The following is a 26573-nucleotide window of genomic DNA, read 5'->3' on the forward strand; positions in this document are numbered from 1 at the left end:
TCCCAAGTGAAATTAAAAGTCAAAGTTGAATGATTTTATTTTTTATTGATTCAAGGATAAATGTTGCACTTTTTTGATGGAAGACAAGACTGTGGAGCTTCTGTATGTGGATTTTCTCTGTTGTGCCCAGAAAAATGGTGAATAATTCATCTTCACAATTTAATTCACTATAGATGTGATCCCGATGTGAGTAAGAGTCGTAAGAGTGACTATTCGCCTAGTTATGGGGATTAGATTTAGACAATTCAAGTACCATTGGTCATTTCAGCCTTTCAGAATATGTGGGTTGTGACAAATTACTGGCTCATCAGTATGTGTTAGTTGTGTTATGTTAATTATTCACACATTTTGGTGCATTACTTTTTGTAGTAATTATTCTTGTCATCACAGGACCTAAACATGGCACATGTTGACCCCTATATGTGTTAAAAAATGGTAGGAGGTGAATAACCTCATTGATCTTTCTCCAGCTTTCCACTGAACTCCTGCTGTGTGACCTGTGACCTCTTCCAAGTCAGTTCTCTGTCTGGTTTCGATTTTGTTCTGGTGTTCGCAATCATCCTATTTTGTTTTCTGTGTTCTTTCAGTCTCAGACTATGGTCCTTGACCTATGAAGTGTTCCTTACAGCGTGACACGTCATACTCCGGTCTTCCCCACAGTGGAGTTGCTGTTTTTAGGGTGTCAGAGAAACAAAGATGTTGTGATTAAAGTACTGACTCCTTGTGACTTGCAGACTTTAGGATGTTTCTGGTGGTCCATGTTGTTTTAGCAGTGTCCAGTCTTGTCCTAAGTTGATAGTTTTATGACATTTTATGTAGGATTTTACTTTATTGATATTTAAACACCGTGTTTTGTTATCAGCAGTGGTTGGCTTGGATTGTAGCATTGTAATTTTCGTGTTTTCCATGGATGAATGAATTGAACCTTGAGCGGCTGGTTTACTCAGAGGACAGCAGGACACACAATGGGTGCATATTTAGGAAAGCCCTCTCAGCGGTGCACAAAGCACGGCCCACTGCTCTATCATACTGCAAACTTTTATTTCAAAAGAGATCTTTATAGAGTGAAGATTGCTTTATTTTTCTTTGTTAGAACTTTAGGATGGAGTTTCAGATGGAAACATACATCCCTAGCATGGACTGGGAAGGAGTTGAAGATCATGGAGGTCATTCACATTTGACCCCTGAAACCATCTTTGAATAAAGACAAAGGTTATGATCTTCCCTCGATATAAACTACCTGTTATCTCATGACCAAAATTCCATACATGGTTCACACTAAGCAAAGTTTATCCACTAGGAAAGCTATGGAAAAACCTGGTACGTGAAATTCTTTTTCTGTCAGACATATTGGTAATGTTTTTTGGCCAAGAAACTACCATATCAAATCCTCTCTGTCCTCTCTGTTTTTGTTTTATTACTCCACCGTCTGCCTTTTTTCCCCCTCTTTCTCCCATCTTCCTGCTTATTGTTTATCATTCTATTCTCTGCCTCTCCTCTTCGCCTGTTGCCTCCAACCGAGCTCCTCTCCCTCACTCCCTGGCTCTCCAAAGGCAGGGTCTGGCCACACAGAGCCACTAATAGGCTCTCTAAAAGGGGGGCTGGCTAGAGACGTGTGAATGTACCACAGCAACATTACCACTTTCAGCCGAGAGAGAAACACAAGCTGTGCAGCAGCAGTCTTCATATTCCTACCCAGATGGAGCTCGGAGAGGGAGATATATCACGGCTTCAAAACATTGTCGCATTTGCACATCTGTGTGCTAGTACCTGTGTGTCAACATGTATATATGCAAGTGTAGAAGATGTGCATGTGTTTATAAGGGTTACACAGCCTTATTTATGTGCTGCTAAGCAAAAAGCGGAGGATGTTCTTACATCTTAAGGCTTTTTATGGAGTTTTTCTCTTAAATAATCTGGAGGTTGTTGCAAAAGTACAGATTCAACCAACATGAATGAGAGCACAGAAATGGATTTACAGATTTATGCCACTTTTTTTTCTTAAGAAAATATGTTGCTCCAGTTTATGAGTCATCAGGATTTATGTCAAAATTGGCAGACATGGACGTTCATATATTTTACAATCTTGGCAGTTTATACATAACTGCAGCAACAGAGAAGATATAGAAGAAGTGAATGCATGTTGCTCTGTGGTGTAATGGCGGAGGAAGGAAACTAATGCAAGTTAATAGAATTTTTAACTACAGGCTCTTGGGATTGCAGTCCACGAGTTGCAATGAGGATGAGTCATACAATTCGGAGGCAGCCGGTCGGTCCTTTGTGCTGCAATATACACACATTATCCAGCCCGCCCCTCTAGACAAGTCCACACACACACACACACACACACACACACACACACACACACACACACACACACACACACTCACACTCCTGAACATTTTCACATGGACAATTTCTTGAATATGAGGTCTTTTGTTGATAGGGCTAATAGCGCTGATCCTGAATAGTGCGACAGGTCTTCTCGGTGCCTTTCCTCTGTAATCTTTGATAGTTAAATGAATGTCCCCGTGCTCGGCCTTGAGACAGCTTCACATGCATACAAACACCTAATTGGCTTCAAATGCCATCAGCGAGAAAAAGAGATGAAGAAAGGCAGAGGAGAGGGAGGCGCGGAATATGGGAGGAGAGGAAAGGAAAGTGAAGGAGGCATGTGGGGGAAGGAAGACGTGGAATAACATGAGAGAAAATTAGGGTGAGAAAGAGGCGATGACGACAGGAGGTGAGGGAAAAAACGTTGTCATGTCGAGAAGAAAAGAGCAGATGCAACAGGGAAGGAAAAATAACCAGAAGGAGCATTGACCGAACCCCCATCTTCCTGAGCACCCCTGGGTGGTCCTTATTGGCTGTTAATTAATTAGTCCAACTTTGAGTCCCACTGATTACACTGCATCTTAAAAGAGTCCAGATTAAAAAGGTACACTGCATCTATTGAATATAGCCATTGCCCTTTTCGCCAAATCCTGTTTACAGTGGAAGTAAGATAAACCAGCCACTGTCCCGGTGGCATTTCACTGCCATTTAGCCCAAAGAGGCAACACATCTAGAGGTAATTAGTCCAATTATGAGGCTGTTATCTGCCTTTCTCAAAGCCTCACCGCGTGTTAAGATTGCCCCATTAATGGTTTTGGGGAGTGCCATTTGCATTAATCACAGCAGAAGAGAAGCTAAATGCTTCAGGTGCATTGTTTGTTTCGACAGCCGATGTGGAGATTCAGGTGAGAGGAAAGAATGGAAGATTGATGACAGTGTGGCTCCAAAATTACATTTAAAGTTATTAGTGGTGAGAGGTTTAGTGTTTCATTTACTCCATTACATGTACTTGAGTAATAATGCCTCCAACTTACCGATTGCCGTAGCTGGAAGGTTGTCCAAACGTCCGTCCGTCCCATTCTCTTAAACACGATATCTCAAGAACATTTCGAAGGTATTTCTTCAAATTTAACTCCAACATCCACTTGCACTGATCAATGAACAGATTAGATTTTAGTGGTCATAGGTCTAAGGTCGAGGTCACTGTGAACTCGTCTTTGTCATTCTTGTAAACGCAATATTTCAAGAAAACCATGAGGGAGCTTCCTCAAATTTGGCACAAACGTGCACTTGGACTACAAAATTAACTGAATTTGGTGGTCATAGTAGGAAGGTCAAGGTCACTGCAACCTCATCTTTCTTTTTCTTGTGAAAGCAGTGTCTTCAGAAGACACGTCATTCTCGTGAACATTATAACTCAAGGAAGCCATGAAGGAGTCTTCTTAAATTTAGCATAAATGTCCACTCAAACTTAATAATGAACCTACTAGATTTTAGTGGTCAAAAGTCACTGTAAACTTACAAAACATGCCAATTATGACATTTCACAGAAAATGCAGAATGCTTTTTACACTTACTCGAGTACATTTGCTATAAAATCTATGTCCTTCTACTTTGTAACAATGGGCTACACTCTTCTTGCTATTTTTCCTATTTCATTTAGGCTCTAAATAAGTTTTATATTCAGCTGAACTCACACGCATGTCAGCAGTTGCCCAACAGCAGGCATTATTATGGATCCCAGTGCTTTTCTTGGCACATCCCTTCCTGCCGTGCTGTGATTGTCGAGAGTGCAAAATGTTGTTCATCCAGTTATTGTTAACAAATGCTTAGAGAGCAGGGGCATGAAATTCCCCCACAAAATGACGAAGTCCACAGCTCCACATCCAGGGGTATTTGGACACTGGAGGAAAGCTGACAGAGGGCCGTTGATTGTGGGCATAGACCCCGCTGCCCTTTCGCCCTCCCTGTGGTTCCTTGGTGGAGGAGCAGAGCGTAGCCTGGGTCAGTGAGGCCTGCTGGAGGCTGCTAAGGGGCTGTGGGATAGTGCCGGACAGTTGAGAGTCATGCCACAGCCTGAAGAGCCTGTTGGGGAATAGAGTTGCAGCACTATACCATGATACCGTGTACCGTGGTATAAAAATTATCATACACTTAACATTTGCTACACATTAGATTCTTCATTTTTGCTTTAAATTAGAGTGTTTTTTGGGAAGTACATGTTTAACCTTCCTCAGGTTCGCTCATCCTGTCTTTTAAAGTGACATTTTCACATTAGAGGCAGTAATCCAGAGTAGACATCAGGAATATCTAGTTTAGAGGTAATATTTCAAGATGCAGAAATGATACCATTTTATAGGTAGTTTAGCTGGAGAATGTGACAGCTGCTTACTCATAGTCCCATCATCTTCTTTTTGTACAGTTTAAAATTAAGAAAATGGTTGCAAATGTATCAGAATAACTTTGTACCATGATACAGTTTAAATAATACCTAATGCATGTCAAAGAAAGCAGCAATAAAAAGCAATATTGTAATGTGACCTCAGCAGCAGTAGGAATGCTTTTGCAAAAATTGATTGAATGCAGCAAGCCTTGATATCAGCAGGCTACCGCCATGCTGAAATGGCTTCTAGACATTGTGATAAACTACAAGACTCAAATTTTTTTTTCCTATCAAAACTCTGCATGAAAAGTAACTTCTAAAACTCACTCTCTAACAAGCACAAGCCACACAAATTAAGTTAAATCACAGTTCTCAAAGGGGTTATGCTCAGTCTGTGTTCTTCATCTCATTTAGCAGCAAGCTTTTTGGGTTTTTTTATTCGCCTGAGGCTTTTGCTAAGGTGAGATCATGTGAAACAAGAAATTCATAAGTCAAGTCTTGTTACTATTTTGCTGAAGCAGTTGCTAAGATACTAGTGTGCTTGATGAATTGACTCATTACTTGAAGCAACAGTTTCGTGAGTGTGATTCGACTTTATCGCTTCTCTTGCAGAGAAATTTCACGTGGGTATCAGCCTGATAGGCACTGTCAAAAGCTTTTTTAAAGCGTGGCTGCCTCATGCAAGAATATAATTACTGCAGCTCATCATTAAAATCAAAGGTGATTGGTTGACATTTTCTAAGAACTGTCTTATTGGATTTCCAAGCTGTTAATTTTAAAATGGACAGTACAAATTGGCACCATATGTGTCAGGTATGAAAGTCCTCACCAAGAAAAAAGCAATGGAAACATTTTTTCTTTGCCTTTTTTATGTCCGTTGGGCTAAAAATCAACGCTTTTTCGTTTTTTTTAACATACCGCATCATTTTTTAATATAGGCATCTACCAAATGGTTGAGATGTTGAGCTGTATTGGTAAAACAGAGAGAAAAAGTTACAATTATAACTCATACTGTTATAATGCTTCCTATATGTTTAGAATACCAACATATATCAGTTTGTGACCATGGAATCAGTAGTATTACCAATGCTGTTATTATTTCCACGCATATTTACCATACACAACTGTACTTTGAAAATGTCTTGGAAGTGGTGGAAAAATCATACTGATATAATTTCTTTCACCAAATACATAATTGAATAAAATGTAATATATAATTTCAACAATATACATTTATTGTGTTACCATCTCTACCTTTACCATAAGAGGCCAACAAAACGTGGGTTTAGACAGTAAAAAATCATACTTACGAAACGTTTTCACAGCCTATATAATGGATAACATTAAATGTATCATGTGTTTTAATATCCCCCTAATTTTGGGTGTGATGATTTTTCTGGCTACAAACTTCCTGTAGGCGAAGTGAAAAGGCAGAGAGTTAAAAGAAAAAGCAACATTTAGTGGATTTTTTGTGCATTTTCTGTGAACTCAACACAATTCTCATGAAGATGTAGTGACTCAAAATGTTCTCTACCAAACACTTGAGCAGGGCATTAAAGGGTTAAGCGCCTCTAGACCTGATCAGTCAGCTCTCCCTCGCCTCTCACCTGTACGTCAGCCTCTGTGGTGTGAGCTCTTCAGTGTCCGTTGATTAGTTCCAGTCGTTCGTGCAGGGCAAGCTGAACTTGTCGAGCTCTGAGTGGCTTGTTGTGGTTTTATTTCTGCTAATAAAGGAGGCTTGATTAAGCATCCCCTTCATCTTTCGCCACGAATGTGGATGTGCGATCTTCTGGGCCCACTCGTCGAAGGGTTTTTTAGGGTTGAGATGTGGGCCTCTTAATGTGGGTTTAGGCACAAGTGTGAGCGTGGTCCTCAGGCAGCCACACTGAGGGCAGCGACAGCTTCACTCGAGAGACCCTACTGACTAATATCCTACGCGTGAATTACCATTAACAGGGTGCATGTTCCAGGGACTAATCGATTCTTGCAAATGTGATTTGTTTTTCTGGAACATCAGTTAATGTAAAATGTCACGTCCTCAAACATAAACTCTCAAATTTTCCCTCTTTACATTCTGTACTTTGATTTTTCACACAAACATATTCTGTGCAGGTGACAGATAAACATGTGCCAGGCAGTGCTGAAGACCAGCAGGTTTCCACGACAACTGAAGGACACACCAGGCTTACTGATAAGAGAAACTTTAGCCAGAGAGCAGAAACAAATCAGTAACATCATTTAGTTTACTGTAATTTTATGTTTGAGTTACATTCTCCACAGCCTTTGACATACGTTTGCTCCTGTTCGATGGGTGCGTCATCGCAGAGTCACAAAGTAGGACGAGCCACTGATTCTCAAAGTATTATTACTGACATAAATTCCCATTTGACAGTTGATATTGTCAACATTTTAACATGGGAGTCTCCTGGATAGTTTAAAAGAGTACTATACACACTCCACTTCTTTAAATATGTTTGACAGCAAACTTTTTTTTCTGTCTTTAAAATGTGAATGTGGCCCTTTGTATTAATCTGTGTCCCTTCTTGAAAGTTGTCGCAGGTCCCTGAACGCAGCGCAGACTGAGCTCTTAATGGGCTCTTTTCTTATTCTTACACTTATTCTTTTTCTTATTCTAATTCTTTATACATATATATATATATATATGTCTGTCTGTCTGTCTGTCTGTCAATCTAGCAGTTGATCAGTCAATCAGTTATTTGTCCTCGGACTCCTGGTTGAGAACCACTGGCTTAATGTGTCCTCAGGATTCTACAAAATGTTGTCTTACACTTTCTGCAGAATTTCAGGCTTCATGATATGACCTTCGCTCCCTAAGTTTAGTTTTTACCGTGGCTTTGGCCCTTTCACCTTATTAACCCCTCCACTGCCAGGTATATCCTGATGAAGCTGCACATTCATTATAGTGTAAGTTCAACAAGGAGATTTTTAATGCCAGAGTACTGAACTGGACTTTTTACCTCAGGAAGACGTCCAAAGTCCTCCCACTTATTTTAGGAGAAAACTTCACGAACTGTGACATTTTAAATTAAGTAATGTTCCAAAAAACCCCATTTATTCTGTTTAACAGAAATTTAACTTGCTTTTCTGTGAATTACTCAAATAACTTAATTCATTTGCTGACTTATTAACAAATATTACAACTTCTTCCCAGCCGCAGGATATTAACAGCCCCACTGTGTCTGTTAAAACAAAATGTTTTGTTTCAGTAGAGCTAAATATAACCTTTGTTGAATGAGAACTTGCAGCCTTTTTTTAGGTCCTTAATAAGGAATTTAAGAACCCCCCGTCAAGACAACTTGTGTATATTTAAAAAAGAAAATGAGACCCTTGAAAATTCCTGTATATTATGTCCCTTGTGTCTTTGCAGCCGTCTCTTCCCACAACTCGTAGCTCCTCGCGGCGTCTTCTTCATAACATTACAGAATAGGAAAGGCTGCAGGGTTTTTTTTCCATCAAGTTTAGCAATTCCAGCGAGACCCTTTATGGGAGATATTTTGTCGTGGTTCATTTGATGTTGTTGGTGTTGATACTGTGTTTGAAGTTTGTGTTTTTTAAGCTTATAGTTCCTTAGAGACAATGTCACAGGCAAGAAAAATAATGACACAAAACAAAATTTTAAAAAAAGCATAGTGTTGTTGACAGCAATTTGCATTGCATGTGACTCGGCGGTCAATCGCAGTTTTTGAAGACTCTGAGGTGGATTTTGCCCAGAGTCATGTATGAGATACATCTGCTGAGATGTACCCAGGATCAGTTCTACCAACATTATGTTTTGTTTTGTTGTGCAGCCTTTTGGCTATGTGCAACTGCAGATGGAAAGGCAAGTAGGATGTTGCAGACTGTTTCAGCTGTTTCTCTGCCAGATCAATAAACATCTTTTTTTTTTTGTTTCTTTCTGAAGAACAACTTGAGGAGGATAAATTGCACAGTAATGGAGGTAAAGTATTGTCATCTGAGCTCGAAAAAACACTCATTTTGGCTGCTCACCTTTAGTTATTTTGCCTCCGTTGTCTTTCTCATCCAACAGAAAGTTTCGGCAGAAGTCAGCTTGTGTTATGACTCATGCAGCTTTGACCTGTTCTGTTTTGGTGCACTCTTCCATTTTTTTCTCACTCTCTTGCTCCATCCATTCATGCTTAATCTGCTCCACATCAGCATATTTGAACACCACCGCACCACTAATACGTTCACATCAGATAACGGCGAAGTTAATTCTTCATTACTCAAATTGAGCACATTTGCTGGTTATAAATGTCTGCCTGCTGCCAGGATTACTCTTACGGCTGCAATCAAGAAGTAGAGCTAATGGATGTTTTAGTATTAAGTGCATGACAAGAAGCACTTTAGTTTCACTTGATACACCATATTACACAAAAATGTTTGCCCAAATTATGAGAAAAAAAATGTTCTCACTCACTATGTAGACATGTAGATAGTTGTGGTTTTATTCGCCCAGGTTTTAAGGCATCTGCTCCTGAGTTTTCTACAATGGACATGCTCTCACTGCAGAAAAAAATAGGTTAAATTTGACAGCAACATCTTTTTACGCAACACAAACACAACTGTTTCAGCAGTTTTCATAGGTACTTATTCTTCAGCAGAAAGTAGTTCCAGTGGAAATTATAAGGTCTATGGATTATCCAGAGAAACTGGGACATTGTTTTTGGAAATGTTGCTGTTTATTTTTTTCAGATGGCATTTTTAAAAAGCTGTATTCAGTGTTAACAAAATCCTTTTACCTCTATTGTATAGGTTTCGAGGCAGTAAGCTTACAAACAGACAAATATAACACTCATTCTTGAGAGTTGGGACAAAACTTTATTTTAACGCTTCAGTTAGGCTGGGAAAATGTATTTTAAATGATCAAAGTCTCGACTATTAAACCTTGTAGTGGCCCTCCATCTAGTGATTAATTTTTTTCTTAAATACAATACATAATGGATGTCAGAGGTAAGATCTGACTGAGCTGACATCTAATGGAGTTGACAAAAATGTACACATTTATTACTTTCATTTTCAAATGTGTTTAATTTGGTAAATTTAAACAAAAAAAAAAAAGAAAAAATGTCCACAAAACTATAAAGTATGTATTTACTATAAATGTCGTAATTCTATATTTAAATGATGTTACAGAAAAAGAAATTATACATATATGGGTTTCCTTTCAATTTTCAGGGTTTATTTACTTTTTTTTACCTTTCTTTTTTCTGCTTATTTTAAGGTAATTTTCATGTAACTTTTTACCAATTTCTTGCTAATTTTTGCGCCATGTCTTGTTTATTCGCTCATTGCCTTCTCCTCGTATTTTTCAAGAAATGAAACCGATTTACTCAGCTTTCAGAGGTTTGAGGGTCGTACATTTTGACAGCATATATTTTAAAAACAAAGATGATTGTAGAAGTACATGTTTACACTGATTTTAAATTTTGAAGTTATGAATATCTTGTGTAGACAAGGTTGTTATCTGGCACAGGGCATGTTTTAAAAAATTAAAGCAGTTAAAAAATATTTCATAAACAATATTTATTCCATTTATACAAATCCCTAAAAAATAATGTTTCACTCCAGAAATGGAATTAGTGTGTTGATAACTTTAAGGTTTTTTTTTTTGTTTTTGTAGGACTTGATTTGTCTCATTTCTTAAGAATGGGTACTAAACCACCAAAAAAATGTAAAACAAACTCTTTGCATGGCTAAATATCACCACAAATCAGCAAGAAAATACAATATATTAATTTGAATTAGTGTGAACATGCATTTTATGCTGTTTGTCACAAGCAGGTGTTACATTGGCATTGAACCATTTCTGTCCTCTTCCAACAGGGAGCCAGGCAAAGCAGGACTGGTCCATCCAGTGGCCCACCTCTGAATCGGGCAAAGAAAACACTCCGGTGTGCCAGCCAGAGGCCAGTCAGTGGATCCGGTTCCAGCTCTCCCAAAGCCCCAAAGTCCAGTCCAAGTACAACCAGCACATGTGCCACAGCCCTCAGGCCCTGGCCCCCCCTTTATATGCCGATCGACTGACCGTCGACAGCCCCGCCACAGGGCTCTTCCCTCCCTTGGACACTGGTCATCGCTCCCTGCCCCCGTCACCCCGCCAGAGGCATTTTGGCCACACACCTCCTCGGACTCCCTTGGTGGTCAACACCATGACCCCGCCTGGCACTCCCCCTATGCGGCGAAGGAACAAAGTAAAGGCCCCGGGCACGCCACCTCCGCCGAGTCGCAAGCTCATCCATCTGCTGCCGGGCTTCACAGCGCTGCACCGCAGCAAATCCCACGAGTTCCAGCTTGGGAACCGCTTGGAAGACACACAGACACCAAAGTAAGTCTTACACTCCTCTGGATTTTTAATGGCAAACAGTTGGTGCTGTCCGTTTACTTAATAGCCCAAATCATGATATAAACACAAAGGTCAAACCACCTCCAAAATTCTAAGCAGGCGATCTGGAGCTGCTATCACTCCTAAATTGATTAACAGGTATTGTGATGCAGGAAAGAAAATTAGACGAAAGCATTCTTCACTAATGTGAAGAATGCTTGGGGGCCAGCTGCTTCTTGCATCAAATGGAATATTTAAAAAAAAAAAAAACATACAAATGAGACAAATGCAACTGTTTCAGTCATCACTCCTGAGAGTGGCGGTCCTGACTGTCGACTGTACGCCTCTTTGCTGCTACCATGTGTTCTTGTTCTCTACTTAGCAGGAGATGTGTGCTGTTAGATAACCGTTCTGTTTGCGTGTTTACCGGCTATTCATGAAAACACATAATTTTCACCTGCGTAGTTCCTACTTGATGTATTTCTTCAACCTGTATGATAGTCCTGCCATTGTGAGATGATAGTCATAAAATGCAAAGCGATATTGCTTGATTAACCAATATTGTGTGGTGGGCCATAGTATACTTTGAAAGTCAAGCTGAGCGCCACACATCTTTTCCAACTCGATGACACGTGCAGCATCTAGAACATTTTAACCAACTTGAAAACACACAAAAACATCAATTTGACAACACATGAAAAAATCAGTTTAATGATACAAAAAATGTATTTGCTGACAAAAAAAATCAGTTTGACAATATCCAAAAACATCCATTGTGTGAGACATGCACCAAACTGTAGGTATATAATTAGGGTTGGAAGTATTCAGAGCTTTTATTTGAGTAAAAATAAGCAATTACACATTATAAAAATACTCCATTATATGTGAAATACCTGCATTTAGGATGCCTTTTAAGTAAAAGTATGTAAATATTATTATATTACTATCAACAGTGAGAGTTCTCATAATTCAGAACTTGTGTTGGTGACTTTTGAAGGAAGATGCTGTTGAGCAATGACAAATTATAGCAAATGTTGTTATTTAGGAGTGAGGCTGTGTAGTTCCTGTTGTTTACATTTGTTTGCTTGTCCAAATGATCTGGTTTATAAAGTTTCTTAGAGACAATATTCAGAGTTGTTATTGGTCAGTCAATTTCAGCAGATAGCCCGCCTGAAGCGAACATTTAGAGATTCAGTCCTCGCTCTCCCTGATCTGTACGAGGTCTCACAACGTAATTCCATCTGGTCCGAGTAGCACAGAAAGGAAGTTAGAGCCCCACCTTTCCTTTCAGCACTTTTGCTCAAACATAATCTTCCACCAGAGCCCAATCAGATTAATTCCTGGGAGGACATCATTGCCCATAAAGAACCAACGGCCTGTCGGTAGAGATAAGGGGCCTCGGGGCTGAGTTCCTGACCGGCCATGCCTGCGTCTGGTGCTATGCTGATCAGATTTGGCCACGAACAGGGTCCACCACTGCAAGGTAATCAGGAACCAGAGTCCGCCTCAGGAGAGCTGCACTCATTTTGATAATGCCATTAGACGACAGTGCCCTATCACTGCTACACTTGGTAAGTTAATATTTGGGAGTTGTCCTCTGCTTTTACAATGGCCATCTGGGTTATATATGGTGTATGCTTGGCTACGTCCACACATGTCCGCGCACGTGGGTGTGTGCAGCTGCATCCGCGTAGCGAGGAGTGGATCATAGCCGCAGTGAATAGGCTCAAACGGCATTAGAGAATTGATTACCGGTCCCTGAGCGCTGATAGACTGCAGGCTGTGAGTTGAGCCCCTCTAATCAATGGCCTGTGTGTGCCTGGAAATGTTGCAACTCATTGAGACAGGGCAGATCTTCTGGCTTCTCTGATAGCCAAGGACATTTCATAATACATCATAATTGGTTGGAGGACGGTGCTGGCGAGCATCAAGTTGGTGGTTCAGTTCTGGCATGAGGCTCTTGCCCTTGTTTGTGTCATGTCTGGAAGCGCCAGGGAATTGGCTTCATTGCGAAGTTGGCGTCTGTTTTTTCCTCGATGAAAGAGCAAATGCCTGAAAGTTCCTACCGTACTATTTTCTATTAAATCCTGTATTGGGATAAAAGTTAAAATGGTATGAGGTTTCCACTGTACAATAATCATCTCAGAATACGGTTTCTCAGTATTACACAATTGTTATAATTACTATTATTAACTACAATGACCCTTAAAGGAATCAAAGCAAAATAAGGCTTGTTTGGATGTGGGGCCTAACTAAATTGCCATGCAAATGACTGTGACGGGTGTGACGGCAGGCATGGGTGGTATCATGGCATTATGGTATACCAGGGTATTTAGAAATCCTGACAGTGTGATTTTAAATTCCATCAAATATATGGACCCTCATCTTTTTATTGACGACATACTGGAGAGGCTGTATCGAGGATGTTTTGCATGCAGTGTGCATCACATGCCGTGGAGGTAATGCCCGGGCCACACTGCATGGGTGAGCAGTGTGCTTTCACATTGACATGTGAATAATTGAAGGGATTCTGTTGACAGAAATTATTTCAGAGGGCTTTTATTTTAAAACAGAAACAGAAAAGTAAAACATATATGGGTCATATTGGGGTCAGTGTGTGTGTAAGTCAGAGGTAACCAAACGGAAACACTCTGCAGATAAAGTCAGGAGCTGGCCGGGATGCAGAAAATGATTTTGATGGTGGATTTTATGATTGACTTCAAACATTTTTTTCATCAGAGATTTAAGTTAAAAACTGGACATATACCTTGATCTGCACGGAGGAATGGTTATTCCTAAGATGTGCGAACATGTTTGATGTGTTTCCTCCTTTGGCAGCCAAGTCCACGTTTTGCAAACTGGAAAGCCATCTTTTAGGACAGTGCCCTGTTGGTTTTGGGGATATCCAAAGTGATCCCACACAGCTGATGTGTAGCGCAAGCTGATGCGTCTGACAGGTAGTCAGGCAGAGAAGGAGATGGGCATGTGCAAGCTAGATTTTCGAAATGGTGGAATTTTTTTTTTTTCAATAGCGGTGAAAAGCAAATATACATGTATGATAATCATCAATTTACACCATGAAAACCCGTAAACTGCTGCAACCCTCATTTTGCAGCAGGGATTTATATTCTTTGCCTTGTTTTTCATTTAGAAAGGCCTAGAATGAAAAAAGGAAATTAAAAACATTTCACCAAACCCTGAAAAATTGTCACACAAAAATATCACACAAAAGGGTTTTTCACACTTTAATGGCCAGGTTCCTTCCATACTATCCATATTTCTCCCTTTACCAACCTCCCTATTTTAATAAGCCCACAGTGATCCTCATTTTCTCTTGCCTAATTGCCTGGCACTGTGGCCAGGACACAATAACCAGGGATTACCCTCTGACCCCAAGAGATATTTTTCTCCCTTTATCTTAATGAGATATGGGCTAATATCTCATTATGACTGCAAAATTCAGCACAAAGTCTATGTAGCTGAATGGGCAAGAATGCTGAAGGGGAAATGATTTTTGTTTTTGGTACTGAAATGTAATAATTGGCCATTTTCCTTTTGTTGTGGAAACATTCAAGTATTTACATTATCTTCAGAGATCAAAGATGATTTAATTTATACCACACATGATACATGGTCCTGTGAATGGTAGTTAATTATATCCACCTAGCGCAAGTCTGGAGGGGATCATGGTCATTCATCATTCATCATCATTGGTTGTATGCAGTTAATCACACAAACTGCTGGACCAGTTATCTTAATATTTTGTATGCAAATGTATGACTGTGTGCTTAAGTATCTGTTGTGGTTACGATGATTCATAAACCTGTTTTACTGACTGTTGTATACCGTCATCGACTTTCTAGGGCTGCACGTTTTCTAGGATTTGGCTCGGCTAAAATACAGCTTGCCTAGTCTGTTGCAGGCCACATTTTGACCTTCATCGTGGCTTAAAATTGACATCCATAGGAAAGTTTGGTCTCATTTTTAACGAGATTATCTGTAGATTAATTCCACACTACAGTTAGGCATGGTACAAGAGGAATTAGTCGCTGATATGATATGAGGGACAATTCCACCAACAAGGTTTTATTCCGTCTGCAGCCCAGCATCTACCAGGAGCATTTAAGAAGTGAAACAGTTTGCGTGACTAATTTCTAAGGCTTACAGATTTTGTTGATTTGGACATTTTTCCTTGATATTTGTGCTTCTACCATAAGTAAGTAAGTAAGTAAGTAGGCTACGTCATGAAATAGTTCCTTTTGTTTCTTTTTTAGTAGTGGTTAATTTTGGTATTTTCTTCTTCATTGTCCTGTATCCTACAGACAAAATTATTAGGGTTCAGAGTCCAGTTATGGACGACATGGATCAAAGATTTTTGGCTGTTTAACTATTAAAAATACATTAATTGTCGTAATAATATACTCTATCTTTATTAAACACAGTTAAAATTACCAGGAAAACTCAATCTGCTCTGTGCAACGCCCCATGGCTAGAGTTCCAGCGATTTTGAGTTGCATTTTATTTTGCTAGAGCATTCTCCTCTTGTTGTGTTGTAATCTTGATGTGAATACTGGAACATTTACACTGGTAATTGATAATCAAAGCAAATTGGATTTTGAAATATTGTTATTAATATACATGTTTTTGGCTTAATACACTAAAAAAAATATTAAGGATGGCTACATTGTGCTTTGTCTCTAAGTTATCATTAGGTGCTTTCAGGATATTTTAATGGCCTTTCTGATGCGTTATAGCCTCTATTTCAATGTTTATTCGTTTTCAGCGGCACAAGATGTGTTTTTCAGATACTGTACGGGATTTTTCTGCAATCAGCATCCAAAATTGTCATTTTTATTATAAAAACTCAGCAAATACTATGATCTGTTTGTGCGGACCCTCATTTTCTTCTTTATAGCCTTTTGCCTCTTTAATGTGTTTGTCTGTGAGATAATGTGTTTTTCTTTCAGCTCGCAGTGAACCACAGGCTGGTTTCTATCCCATCTGTAAAAATAATGAGCAAATTGCCTCCTTATTTCAATGTGTTCAGTAATATCTATAATTTCAAGAAGATCTCACCCTGAGATGAAACAGCTGCCAATTTTGCAAGTTGTAATGCATAAGAAAGCAAACTTTCACCTGTGTGGGGAAATTTTAATCTTCTTTCTCACCACCTGTCAAGTGTAATTCCAAATATATTCAGTTGTGCTTCAGCCCTAGTTTAGTCCTCCGTCTGCTGACAAAGATATTTGGGTCTGTTTGGCTTGCTACAGTTGATGCCTGTTTACTTTTTGCTTTTTTAGATTGTGGTATTTGGCTGACCCCAGTTTTACAAGTGACTGAGCAGAAGTCAGTACAGAGCTGTAACAACCCAGTCGCATTGTACGTTTCTAAAAAAACACAGATATTTAAACTTTGTTTCAACAATGCCGTGGTTAGGTTTAAGCACAAAAACCACTTGGTTATGGTGTGGAAAAGATTGTGTTTTGGCTTGGTTTGGGGGGCACAATCCTCACTGGAAAAACAGTGATGTCTCTGTAAAAAACAACCATTTTTTGTGGCACTATCTCGGCAGGAAACACAGCAATGTCTCCATAAGAAACAACTGCTTTTCATGGTACCAACTCTGGTGGTAAAACAGCAATGGGTTGCAAATATCTTCTGCTTGAGTGCTGAAAAAGCAGCTGGAAAAACAGCAATGACTCACTAAAACACAGCTCGTGTTGTTATGTTGATCTTGTAACAATGCATCTCCAGCTTGGCAGGCATCTTATTTAGGTGACACGTCATCCACCTTCCCATCCATCTGCCGATGACAAAGTCAGCTCATATATTATGTCACCTTAATATTGTTGATATGATACATAAAAAACATTCAAATGTACTTTGTCTGTGATTTGCCAACATTTTCCTCTGGCACCAGGGCTGGCTGTAGAGTGAGGTGTTGATTCTCAGTGGGATTAGCAGTACTAGCTCCATATTTTCTGTCAAAACATTGATTAATAGAGCTTTACACTTAAAACATTATGTTAAAAATCTTTTTTTTTTTTCTTGATAGGCCTTTAATTTAAAGCATCTCTTTGGAGATACTGAGCAGATTCTTCTTGTTCCTATGGAAATAAGTCAGGCTCTGACTGTTGACAGATGTAATGTAAAAATAGAATTTCTGGTGTGTCTGTAATAAGTGGCATAATGTTACAAATTAACATGAACATGACAACAACATGACATGACACGAAATCGTTCAGAAGCGACACAGGGTCCTTTCATTTAAAAAGGATGCCATTAAATAAGTGCTTTAGTGACTGTGATAGATTAAAACACAACAACACGTTGTATGTTAAAACAAATCCTCTCAACTACTATTTTTTGTCAGAATATTATTTGTTCGGGCTCAAAAAAGCAAGATTTCCTTTAAAGCCTGAAGCAAGTACGCAAGTTCAGGAAGACGTACAGTATTAGCTTTACAGTCACCTCTCCTGTTTACATCTGTGCCATCTATATCAATTTGTGATGACTACAAAGTATCAAAACACATTCCCTATCCTATAATTAATGAGCTGCTCCCCAGCATGCAAAATAGAATATGCTGAGTTCAGGGATGTCGCCAAGTTTAGGGGAATTCAGGGAAGTAATTAGTTTAAAATTAGTCTGAGTCATAAAGTGCACACTCACAGTAAATGTGCATATGCAGTAGGGGACAATAGTTCACATTTAAATACTGATTTACTCTCCCAAAGTGGTTTAATCACAGTTTATTATGCACCTTTCTTGTTGTCCTGGAAGTAACAGGCAGACAGATCCTGTAATAAAAATAAGTTTAAACAGGGCAGAACACTAATAAATACGTGAACGAAATCAAAATGAATACTATAGATTCATCAACGTTTCAAAAAAGCCAGAGGAGAGTTTCACCAAGATGCCCTTTACATGAACTTAACTATGAGTTTGTCTCTCGACTTTCATCTCTGCTTCTTAATTGTGAGCAAATCTTACACAAGACGGAAGATGGTGACATTTCATAGCCAGGTGTCCCTCATGCTTGAAAAGGCCAACATAATGAAATGAACGTGCAACAAAGGAAAAAAAAACATTGTAAGCTATTTCTCATTCATTTAATTTGGGCAGGTCATTCAGTGACAAAGCAGCATTTTGAGTTGTTAATAACTCACAAAAACATTGTGCAGTAGTCCACCTTCCACCTTTTCTTCCACTCTCTTTGTCTCTCTAAAACACACAGCAAGTAGCTTTATCTTCAGCGCTGCTGCGCTCAGGGTTTCCGTTATCTGATTTTTGACCAGGAAAATCTGTTCAAGTGTGACATATTTAAATCTAAATCTAAATCTTAAAATTACATACAATATAGCCAACAGCAAGCAGGTTGTCATTAGCAATGGCCAATTATCAGAAACCTTAGGCTCCAGTTTGTAGGTTCGTGGGTTGGGCTCAGGTGATTGATTAATGCATATCTTTGTGGGACAGTTTGGGCAGATTGACCGTCGCATCACTTCAGGATTGTGAACTTTATTATCAAGTAGGTTTTCACAAACGAGGAATTTGCTTTGGTGTATTCTCTATGTGGGTAACAGTAAACATAGTAAGTGTACGGTTTTATCAAATTAACTACGTTGATCTGACACATCCCACCGCACGGGGTGTTCTCGACTGGTGAAACAGTGTCACACTCAGCAACGACACTCAATCTCTGTCTCCTTTAAGTGTTTATTTCTTCTCCTCAGCAACTCCGCACATGCTTGCACTTAAACAGTGATTGTGCCGTCGGTAGGTAATCAACTGGAAAACATAAGATATAACAAAATCACTACTTTACTGGCACAGACATATTTATGATATTAACACCAGTTACAAACACTTTGTACACATTTCCTCACCAGCTCAGCTTCACCAGTCAAAACGAGGCACAGCACGTAAGAATAATCACCGGGAGAGAAAAAAAAAATACAAGGTGGACTGCTGCCGCTAGAGGGCGCTACGAACTCACAACAAAATAAAATAGTAGAACAAAATAACATGCCTGAAAAATGGGAGAACTTCACACAGTAAGTGAGAAAAAAACTCATTGCTAGTACTACAAAAGTCAGGAAACCAATAAATTGAAAAGAAAAAAAATAAAAATATGAAAAGATACTATAAAAATGTGTATAGTATATAGTTATAAAATGTTTATAAAATGAAAGAGCTGAACAGTTTTAGAGTAGCTCTTGTGCTCTTGGATCTATAGACTTAAAACATGAGACATTACCTTTAAATGAACTAATTTAGGAGGAAAGGATAATTTAATTGGGGATAATTCTCCATGCTAAACATGAACTCACAGTTTGCTGGTCATCAGTCAATAAAACATGCACTTTCTGTGAACACATCCATCTTATAAACTCATTTTTGCAGATGGGATCTGCCACAGACAGGGTTTAAGAGCAAACCTGTATGGGATCAATACAGTGCCAATATCACTGTTTGGTCTGGTGTGATGACTGAAGGGTTTGCTGCTGTGCCGTGAAAATGCCATCAAGTCATTGTTAACCCAACGTGACATGAATTTTGAAATCAGAAAAGGTTTAACTCACTGGATGTTTTTGAATTAAAAAAAAAACCTGCCTTGTGTTCATATTTCTGAGAGAGACAGAACAATTCTCTGTTCATATATTTTCATTAACATCTTGTCAGTTAGGTGAGATTTGCTTAATAGCGCCATTCTTTCCTCACATTTACTAATTTGACTTTGAAATGTGAGAACCAATTTCTGCAATCAATTTTGTACCCATTGCACTCAGCACCTGCAAACATTTAATCGCAGACACAATGCACAAGCTCATACAGTCGCTCAATCAGTAAATCAATCAAACCAATTATGACCTTTTCTGACACAAGCGAGAGGTTTGTGAATCATTTTTAAGTCTCTCTCTTGAAGGATTATCCTGTTGAAGCTGTTGCCTTCTCCTCCTCAGAAAACTATGTATTAAAATGGGATATTTGATAAATATCAATGTCCTGTGCAGGAAAAAAAACAAAACTAAAACCAGGAACTAAAGGAACTCTCCTCATGCATTCCTGTTTGCATTTCCAGATAGACAAATTAGTCTGATAATGGACTAATATGTATACAGATATTTTTGAAAACATATCTATATTTTGGCCCTTTGTCCACATGCAATATGAGTTTAAGATCACTGAAACATAAAAAATGAAAATGCCCTCTAAGATAAGGATTTTTTAAAACGCGGTTACCGTATATCTGTGTGAACGTTTTCCCAAATTGAACTGTCGAAAAAACGATGATGTCATCGTCTCAATTAGTGCATACCTATCATTGCTTTGTGTAATGAGCACGCACCAACACAACAACAGTAGGTGGGTTTCTATTACAGATTTACTCAAAACTTAAGTGATATTTTCAAAATTTCGATAAAACAGAACTGCGAAATAACTGTGTTTCCATTGAGTGGTATTATGCAACATCTCTTGCAATGTTACATAACTTTCCTCTTGGGATAACATTTCAAGAAGCATGGCAATAGATGTTCAAAACATTGGCAGGTTTATTTCTATAGCAGTTACTCCATAATGCCAGTAAAATATCACCGTAATTTCTTTGTCTCATTTAAGAGTTAAGATCTCTTCCTCCGTCCATAAATATCGTGCCATGTTTTGTAGAATGTCATGTGACTTTGTTGTACTACTAATTTTTCATGTAATCTTTTTCTGACGTAGGCTTTGTGTTGTTTTTGCTTTCCAGTTTGGACAAAGGTTGCGTGGACAGAATGTTTTTTTTTTTTTAAACAGAGGGAAAAAAATGTCTTTCATTAAAAATGTCAATGTATGTATAGAGAATTTTTGCACGAGATGATGCAACAAAACATCATGTTCTTCTTTGCAGTTTACAGCTGCATCAGAGACAGCTGTAATGGCCAAGAATATACACCATTTTGACTACAGATTTAAGTTGCTCTCAATGCAGTTGTTAGCCATTCAGGAGCATTTTCGATGAAAGACAGAAATCGACACCTAAAAAACCAGGGTGAGTGTGATGTTAGAAAGGAGTCTTGCAGAAGTTTAATAAAACCCCCAAACAAGAATTTTGGTCAGGGTACTGTTGAAAATCTTTTTTAAATTAAAGCATTAAAATGACAGCACAAATCACAAAACACAGTCGAAAGCCAAAGTAACAAGAAAACAACTCAACGAAGAAACCAAAATACCAGTTTATTGTTAGATTTTCATGTGTGGGATGAATTTTCTCTCAGCCAATTCAACACAGCTCTCATGTTAAAGTATGTGACATCTTTTTTACGAATAAATAAAAATAATTGTGCAGCCAAAATGATAACTTTTATACGACCTTTGATGAGTGCTGCCTAATAACAAAAAGACTTCAGGCCCGAATCCTTTTAAAATAAAGCAATTATCTCCACAAACTTGCCAGAAAAGTTGAGTTTGGCACAAAAGTGCACAAAACTCAAACAATTAAGGTACTAGAAAGGTTTCTTGTCTCCTGAATCTGGAGAGAATGCAAAGCAGTAATAAAGTGCCTATTCTTTGGTTTGGTGTTGCATCTTTTATCATCTGGAAACCAGTAGGTAGAAACAAAATGCCAGTTTTGAGAAAATCCATTAAAAGACACTTTAACATTAGCTGTGGTTACATGGACCATATTTCTGAAATACTATTACAATAATCAGAATTTATTTTTTTTATATTTATTTTTTAGAATCTGACTGATATAAAGTGTCTAATTGGCCAGAATTATAACAGAAGAAGATTTTTGTAATAGTGCAGATAGTATAGGTCAGACAGTAAATACAGGTGGATCATGATAAAGACGAGGATGAGGACAACACATAGACAGAGAGAGACAGCGTGGAGACAGAGAGTAGAACAGCTAAGTCCCTGTACGCAGCAGCGGTGCTAAATGCAAGACAGAGAGTTTAGACAGTGGCGACAGCCAGTTGAGGTAACTCCAGTGGAGAAAAGCAAAGGAGGAAATATCTTTACATTTTGTATGATATTGCAATTTTTTTTGCAATTAATAGAACTATAAAACACATCAGACTCAGTGTGCAAAGTTTTTTTTATTTCTTTTTTTAGATGGCAGATTGAAAAATTGCTTCCAAAGAAAAATGGACTCAGTGGGCAAAGGCCTTATCTCCTGAACCAAACCGAGAACCTAGGCTAGACCTTGTAATATCATATCTGTTGCTCTATGTTGTGTAGTTTCAACTTTTGGTTCATTAACCCTGACAATAATATCCCTGACTATAAAGAGTAGGACAATATTCAGTGTGACCTTGGCAACTTATCTTAAAAGGCATTTTTATTCTGACTGGGCTATTTCTCTTGTGAGTAGTAGAATATTAGGGTCCATGTACACACACCTAGTGCTACAAAATACCTTTTGAAACTCATACGTAGATCTTCACAAATTGATTATAACCAACTAGGCTTGGGCGGTATCTATTTTTTCATATCTTAATACCTTCCTGAAATATTGCGAGGGTATTCAGAATGACAGAATAGGTGTGTAGTTTTTCATACTAATAAATATACTAAAGAAACCCGGAAAATGTTAAGAAAAGTAATATTCTCACAGACAAAACTAACAGAGAAATACACCTGTACATCTTTTGATTTAAACTTTTTATTCATCACAGAAGACAGACAATGCAATACTCATCATAAAATGCAAAAGTCAAACTGTCTTGATTAATGTTGCTAACCAAACCGGATTTCCAGCTCCAGTTTGGTCAAAATAAATCCTTATTTCACCAAGTGAGATGTAAAAAAACATGCCATTCTTCCCCGCGGCCTCTCTTTGTCTGCTGGCTGTTGGCTGTTCACAGTCTTGTAACCTGTCCCTCCAGCACTAGGTGTTATGGTGTCTCTCAGCTCAGCTGTCTACATCACTAGTCGAGACCAGAGACTGAGCTGTGGTGGTGCGTGCTGTGCACTATATGCAATGAGTTTAATAGAAAGATGAAAGCCTGTATTTATGACGGTATTAAAAAAAAAAAAAAGTTTGGCGTTACTCTGGCATACTGTAATACTGTGATACTGCCCAAGCCTATATCCAGCAACGTTCAAGTGTCTGCTGGTGAAGTATTTCTTCGAGGCCTGAGATAAGTGTTGCAACATGTTAATAATTTTACTTAGAGACCACAAGAAGTGTGCAGGATACCCAGCACCACTTAAACTTTAATTTCTAGCCAAGAGTGTGACCGTAATTTCATTTACCTGATGTTGCAGCCTCTCTGTCTCTCTCTGTCTCCTGTCTTTATTTCTCCCCCTCTCTCTCTGTGCCCTTTTCAAACTAAAGAGGCTCTTTGGACTAGAGTGTCAATTAATGAACCTCGTTGTCTATGTTAATGAGTAGTAACATGCGTGCCTGGAAAAGGCCAAGCGAGTTTTCAGTCTGTCACAGTCCCACTTGGCACGTCACACCAAGATCGTTCTGGAAGGTGGGCGTGTTTGTTTTTCCACCGCCTCTTGTCTTACCCCCTCCCCACCCCCGCCAGTGGAAATGCTAATATCTATAGTTAATGCCACCTTATGAGACTTTCACAGCTTTTTGAATGTTAAGCACTTTCTTATTGAATTGGATGTTTGCTAATAAATCACATGGCGCCGGGGGTTGGCATGATTCACCCTCTGCTTCTCTCAGGGTAATTCTACCATGCAACGCTCAGGGGAAGCAAATTTGCATCCATTCCATGACTAATTTAGCTGTTTGCTTTCACTGAGCTGGTGTACACATCATATATTTCTCTCCCCCCTTTTCCTTTCCCCTTTTTCTTTCTCTTTCCTTTTCTTTCTTGCCTCACCCCTCTCATTATGCGTCTCTTTTGAAAACCTGTCAATGTGTTATTTTACCGTCATCCGTAACAGCTACCAATTCAGACAGAAGATACATTTTTTATTGGATTTAGTTTTCTCTGTGGTGCGAAAGGAAACTGTGATAAGGTTGTGACGCTGTTGACTGAGATCAAGTGTTGAAAAGCACTGAGAGAGAATCCACTAAAGGACAGCTACTTACTTAAAGATACAATCTACGATCTAAACAAATAGGTTAACCCCTGCAGAGGACCGGAACCTGCTATTTCTGCCAAATTGATTTTCAGGTGTTTACAAGGGAAAACAACAGTAGCCCCGCAACTAAATATAGGTATGAATGTTTTCTTGTCTGCTGCTGTTAAAGGTTTGTTTACATCAGCATTGTGTGAAAACACAGCAGTGAAATGAATGTATATTTTCAGTTAGGATGTAACCTTAACTACACAAAAGCCAATCCTTTTCATTTAGAAGTCAACAACAATTATGCATGTGCATATGCTGCTGATTTTTGTAGTAAAAAATAGTAATATTCTTATGGTAAGAGATGAAAATGCAGTAAACAACATGTCATGATGAGATAAAATGTAGAAAAAGGCAAAGAACACCACAAGGTGAAGCAAGCCTGTTGTTTTCGAGATACGATCGAGATACCTCAGTCACTGATTGTGATCACTTCATGTTCACTGACTAAAAAAAGGCGTCTTAATATTGTCCAGGATCGGTTCATTTTTAGATTTATTAACTCTAGACCATATAAATATAGTATGCAGCAAAAAAACATATACATTGCAGTAATGGCACAACAATGGCTTCTTCTTCAAAGCAGTGACAGCCAAATCTTATTGGGGCTATAGAGCCATATGTCACAGCAGACAAAGTTAAAATAATCAAAATCGGTGGTCATCATTACATAAACCTATTTGGATTGTTACCTTTTCTGGTCGAGCCTCTTGTCTTTGTGTTATCAATATTAGAACTGCAAAATCAATTTATTGATTAAAATAAATTATTAAATTAATCGCCAACTTACTTGTGTATCAGTTTGAGTAGTTTTCTTAGTTAAAAAAAAAATCTCTGACTACATCTTCTTAAATCTAAATATTTTCTGGATTATTTACTCCTGAAATGTTACTGGTTAGTTGCAGCCTTAATTGATTGATAGTTGTTATTAATTGATATTAGGGATATTAAGGGGAACATCATGCTAAATTATTAGATGCTAGTTGCAAAACACATCTTGTGTGTAAGAAGTGACTTTTCTGTTTAAAATGAGCTTGTATGTGTAACTGTGTTATAAATTAGGCAAGACTCCAAGGTCTATTATATATGCTGACTAGCCTGAGACTCAGATAAACCTGAGAACTCATGTTGTATTTGTTCTGGTGGATACATTTGGTGTTTGTCCCATTTGGACAGATTTTCCACCAACCAATCACAACAGTTAATCTGATATGGGGCTGTTTGAGATGCCGGAAAACTTTCGGAGCCTTCGCACTTTTTCTGGCGCCGGGGACATTAGGGTGAGCATAAACCTGGTTTAGTACAATGGAACACTATCGAGGCCCTCTCATAAACAGCCAGTATGGCTGAAGCTGATGTGAGAGTCTCTGTTAACGTACAATGTTCAAATTCTGATGGCAAAAAGGGCAACACTCGTTCACTGACAAATTAATGCTACATCCTCACAGCTCATCTGTTCTTGCTGAAGTCTTCTTACATTTGTCCGGTGGTCAGTGCTATGTGACATGTTTTGTTGCTCTGATTGATTGTAGGTCTGTCCAATTGTGTCCAGATGCATTTTGGGGCTAAAATGAAATTGAACCGAGATGCTCCAAACTTACTCATATTTGCCATTTGGTCTGGTGATGTCAAGCTGTATAGTAACCGTGAAAGCAGCTGCTGTACCAAGTGCGCATATTGCTTAGTCTCTGTCAATAAACCGCACACGGTTTTGATGAAGCAGATAAGCTGAGCTTTTGACTGAGTCACAAATATTTATTCTTAATGTATGTATGTAGGTAGTTAGCTGGTTACCTGTTAGGAAGATCATCTCCATTCTAAACTCCAACTGGCTAAAACAGCCGTCAGTGGGCACAATCCAAGGTTGATTTCAGCTGCTGAACAAATCTGGGATGTGGGCGACGGTTCAGAGGTCCATAACCAGGCTAATCTGGTATCACCGACTGAGGCAGAAGTTGCTATGGTTACCTACAGTTTGATACACCTGTGCACTGATTTAGAACGGAGATTAAAGTGGTGGCTGGAGTTATGCTTGAGCCATCGGAAATGGGATTGGACAGACATCTGACAACCAATCAGCAAGATTTTTTTTTGTAGCTGTGGTGCAATTATTACATTTAAATTGTATTTTAAGGTTTGTTTTTCTCATGGTTTTCTATTTGAAACACTGAAAGGGTCATCAGCTCCAGTACAACAGCAGCTCCAGAGCACACAGAGTAAAGAAATGACTGAACTCAGTCGGATAAAATGACTCCTTAATGGTGCAGAGCTGTGTTTTATAAAGCGATTCGTAATCTCAAGACACGTTTATTGCTTTTCATTTTAAAAACAAAAATCTCTTGAGTGTTCTCTGAAATTTCAGCCGGCGTCAAATAGATGACGCTTTTTCCCCAGACTGTCCACCGAGATACAGATCCGCCTCTACCTGGG

The 26573-nt window shown here is 38.7% G+C and overlaps 1 protein-coding gene across 7 annotated transcripts in view; it reads left to right on the top strand.

The window, feature by feature from the left end:
• ksr2 (kinase suppressor of ras 2) overlaps window positions 1-26573 on the top strand; it is a 142460-nt gene that overhangs the window by 24774 nt on the left and 91113 nt on the right. For 6 of the 7 annotated variants that reach the window (XM_088076454.1, XM_088076455.1, XM_042488537.2 and 3 more), the window contains exons 4-5: window positions 8640-8675; window positions 10562-11063. In XM_088076454.1, coding sequence (XP_087932580.1) covers window positions 8640-8675; window positions 10562-11063 — 538 coding nt within the window. The remainder of the gene's footprint in view (window positions 1-8639; window positions 8676-10561; window positions 11064-26573) is intronic. The other variant, XM_042488536.2, reaches the window with a different exon arrangement.

This window comes from Plectropomus leopardus, chromosome 4 (genome assembly GCF_026936395.1).
Source record: "Plectropomus leopardus strain MGB_pleo_1.0 chromosome 4, ASM2693639v1, whole genome shotgun sequence".
In the NCBI taxonomy this organism is placed as follows: domain Eukaryota; kingdom Metazoa; phylum Chordata; class Actinopteri; order Perciformes; family Serranidae; genus Plectropomus; species Plectropomus leopardus.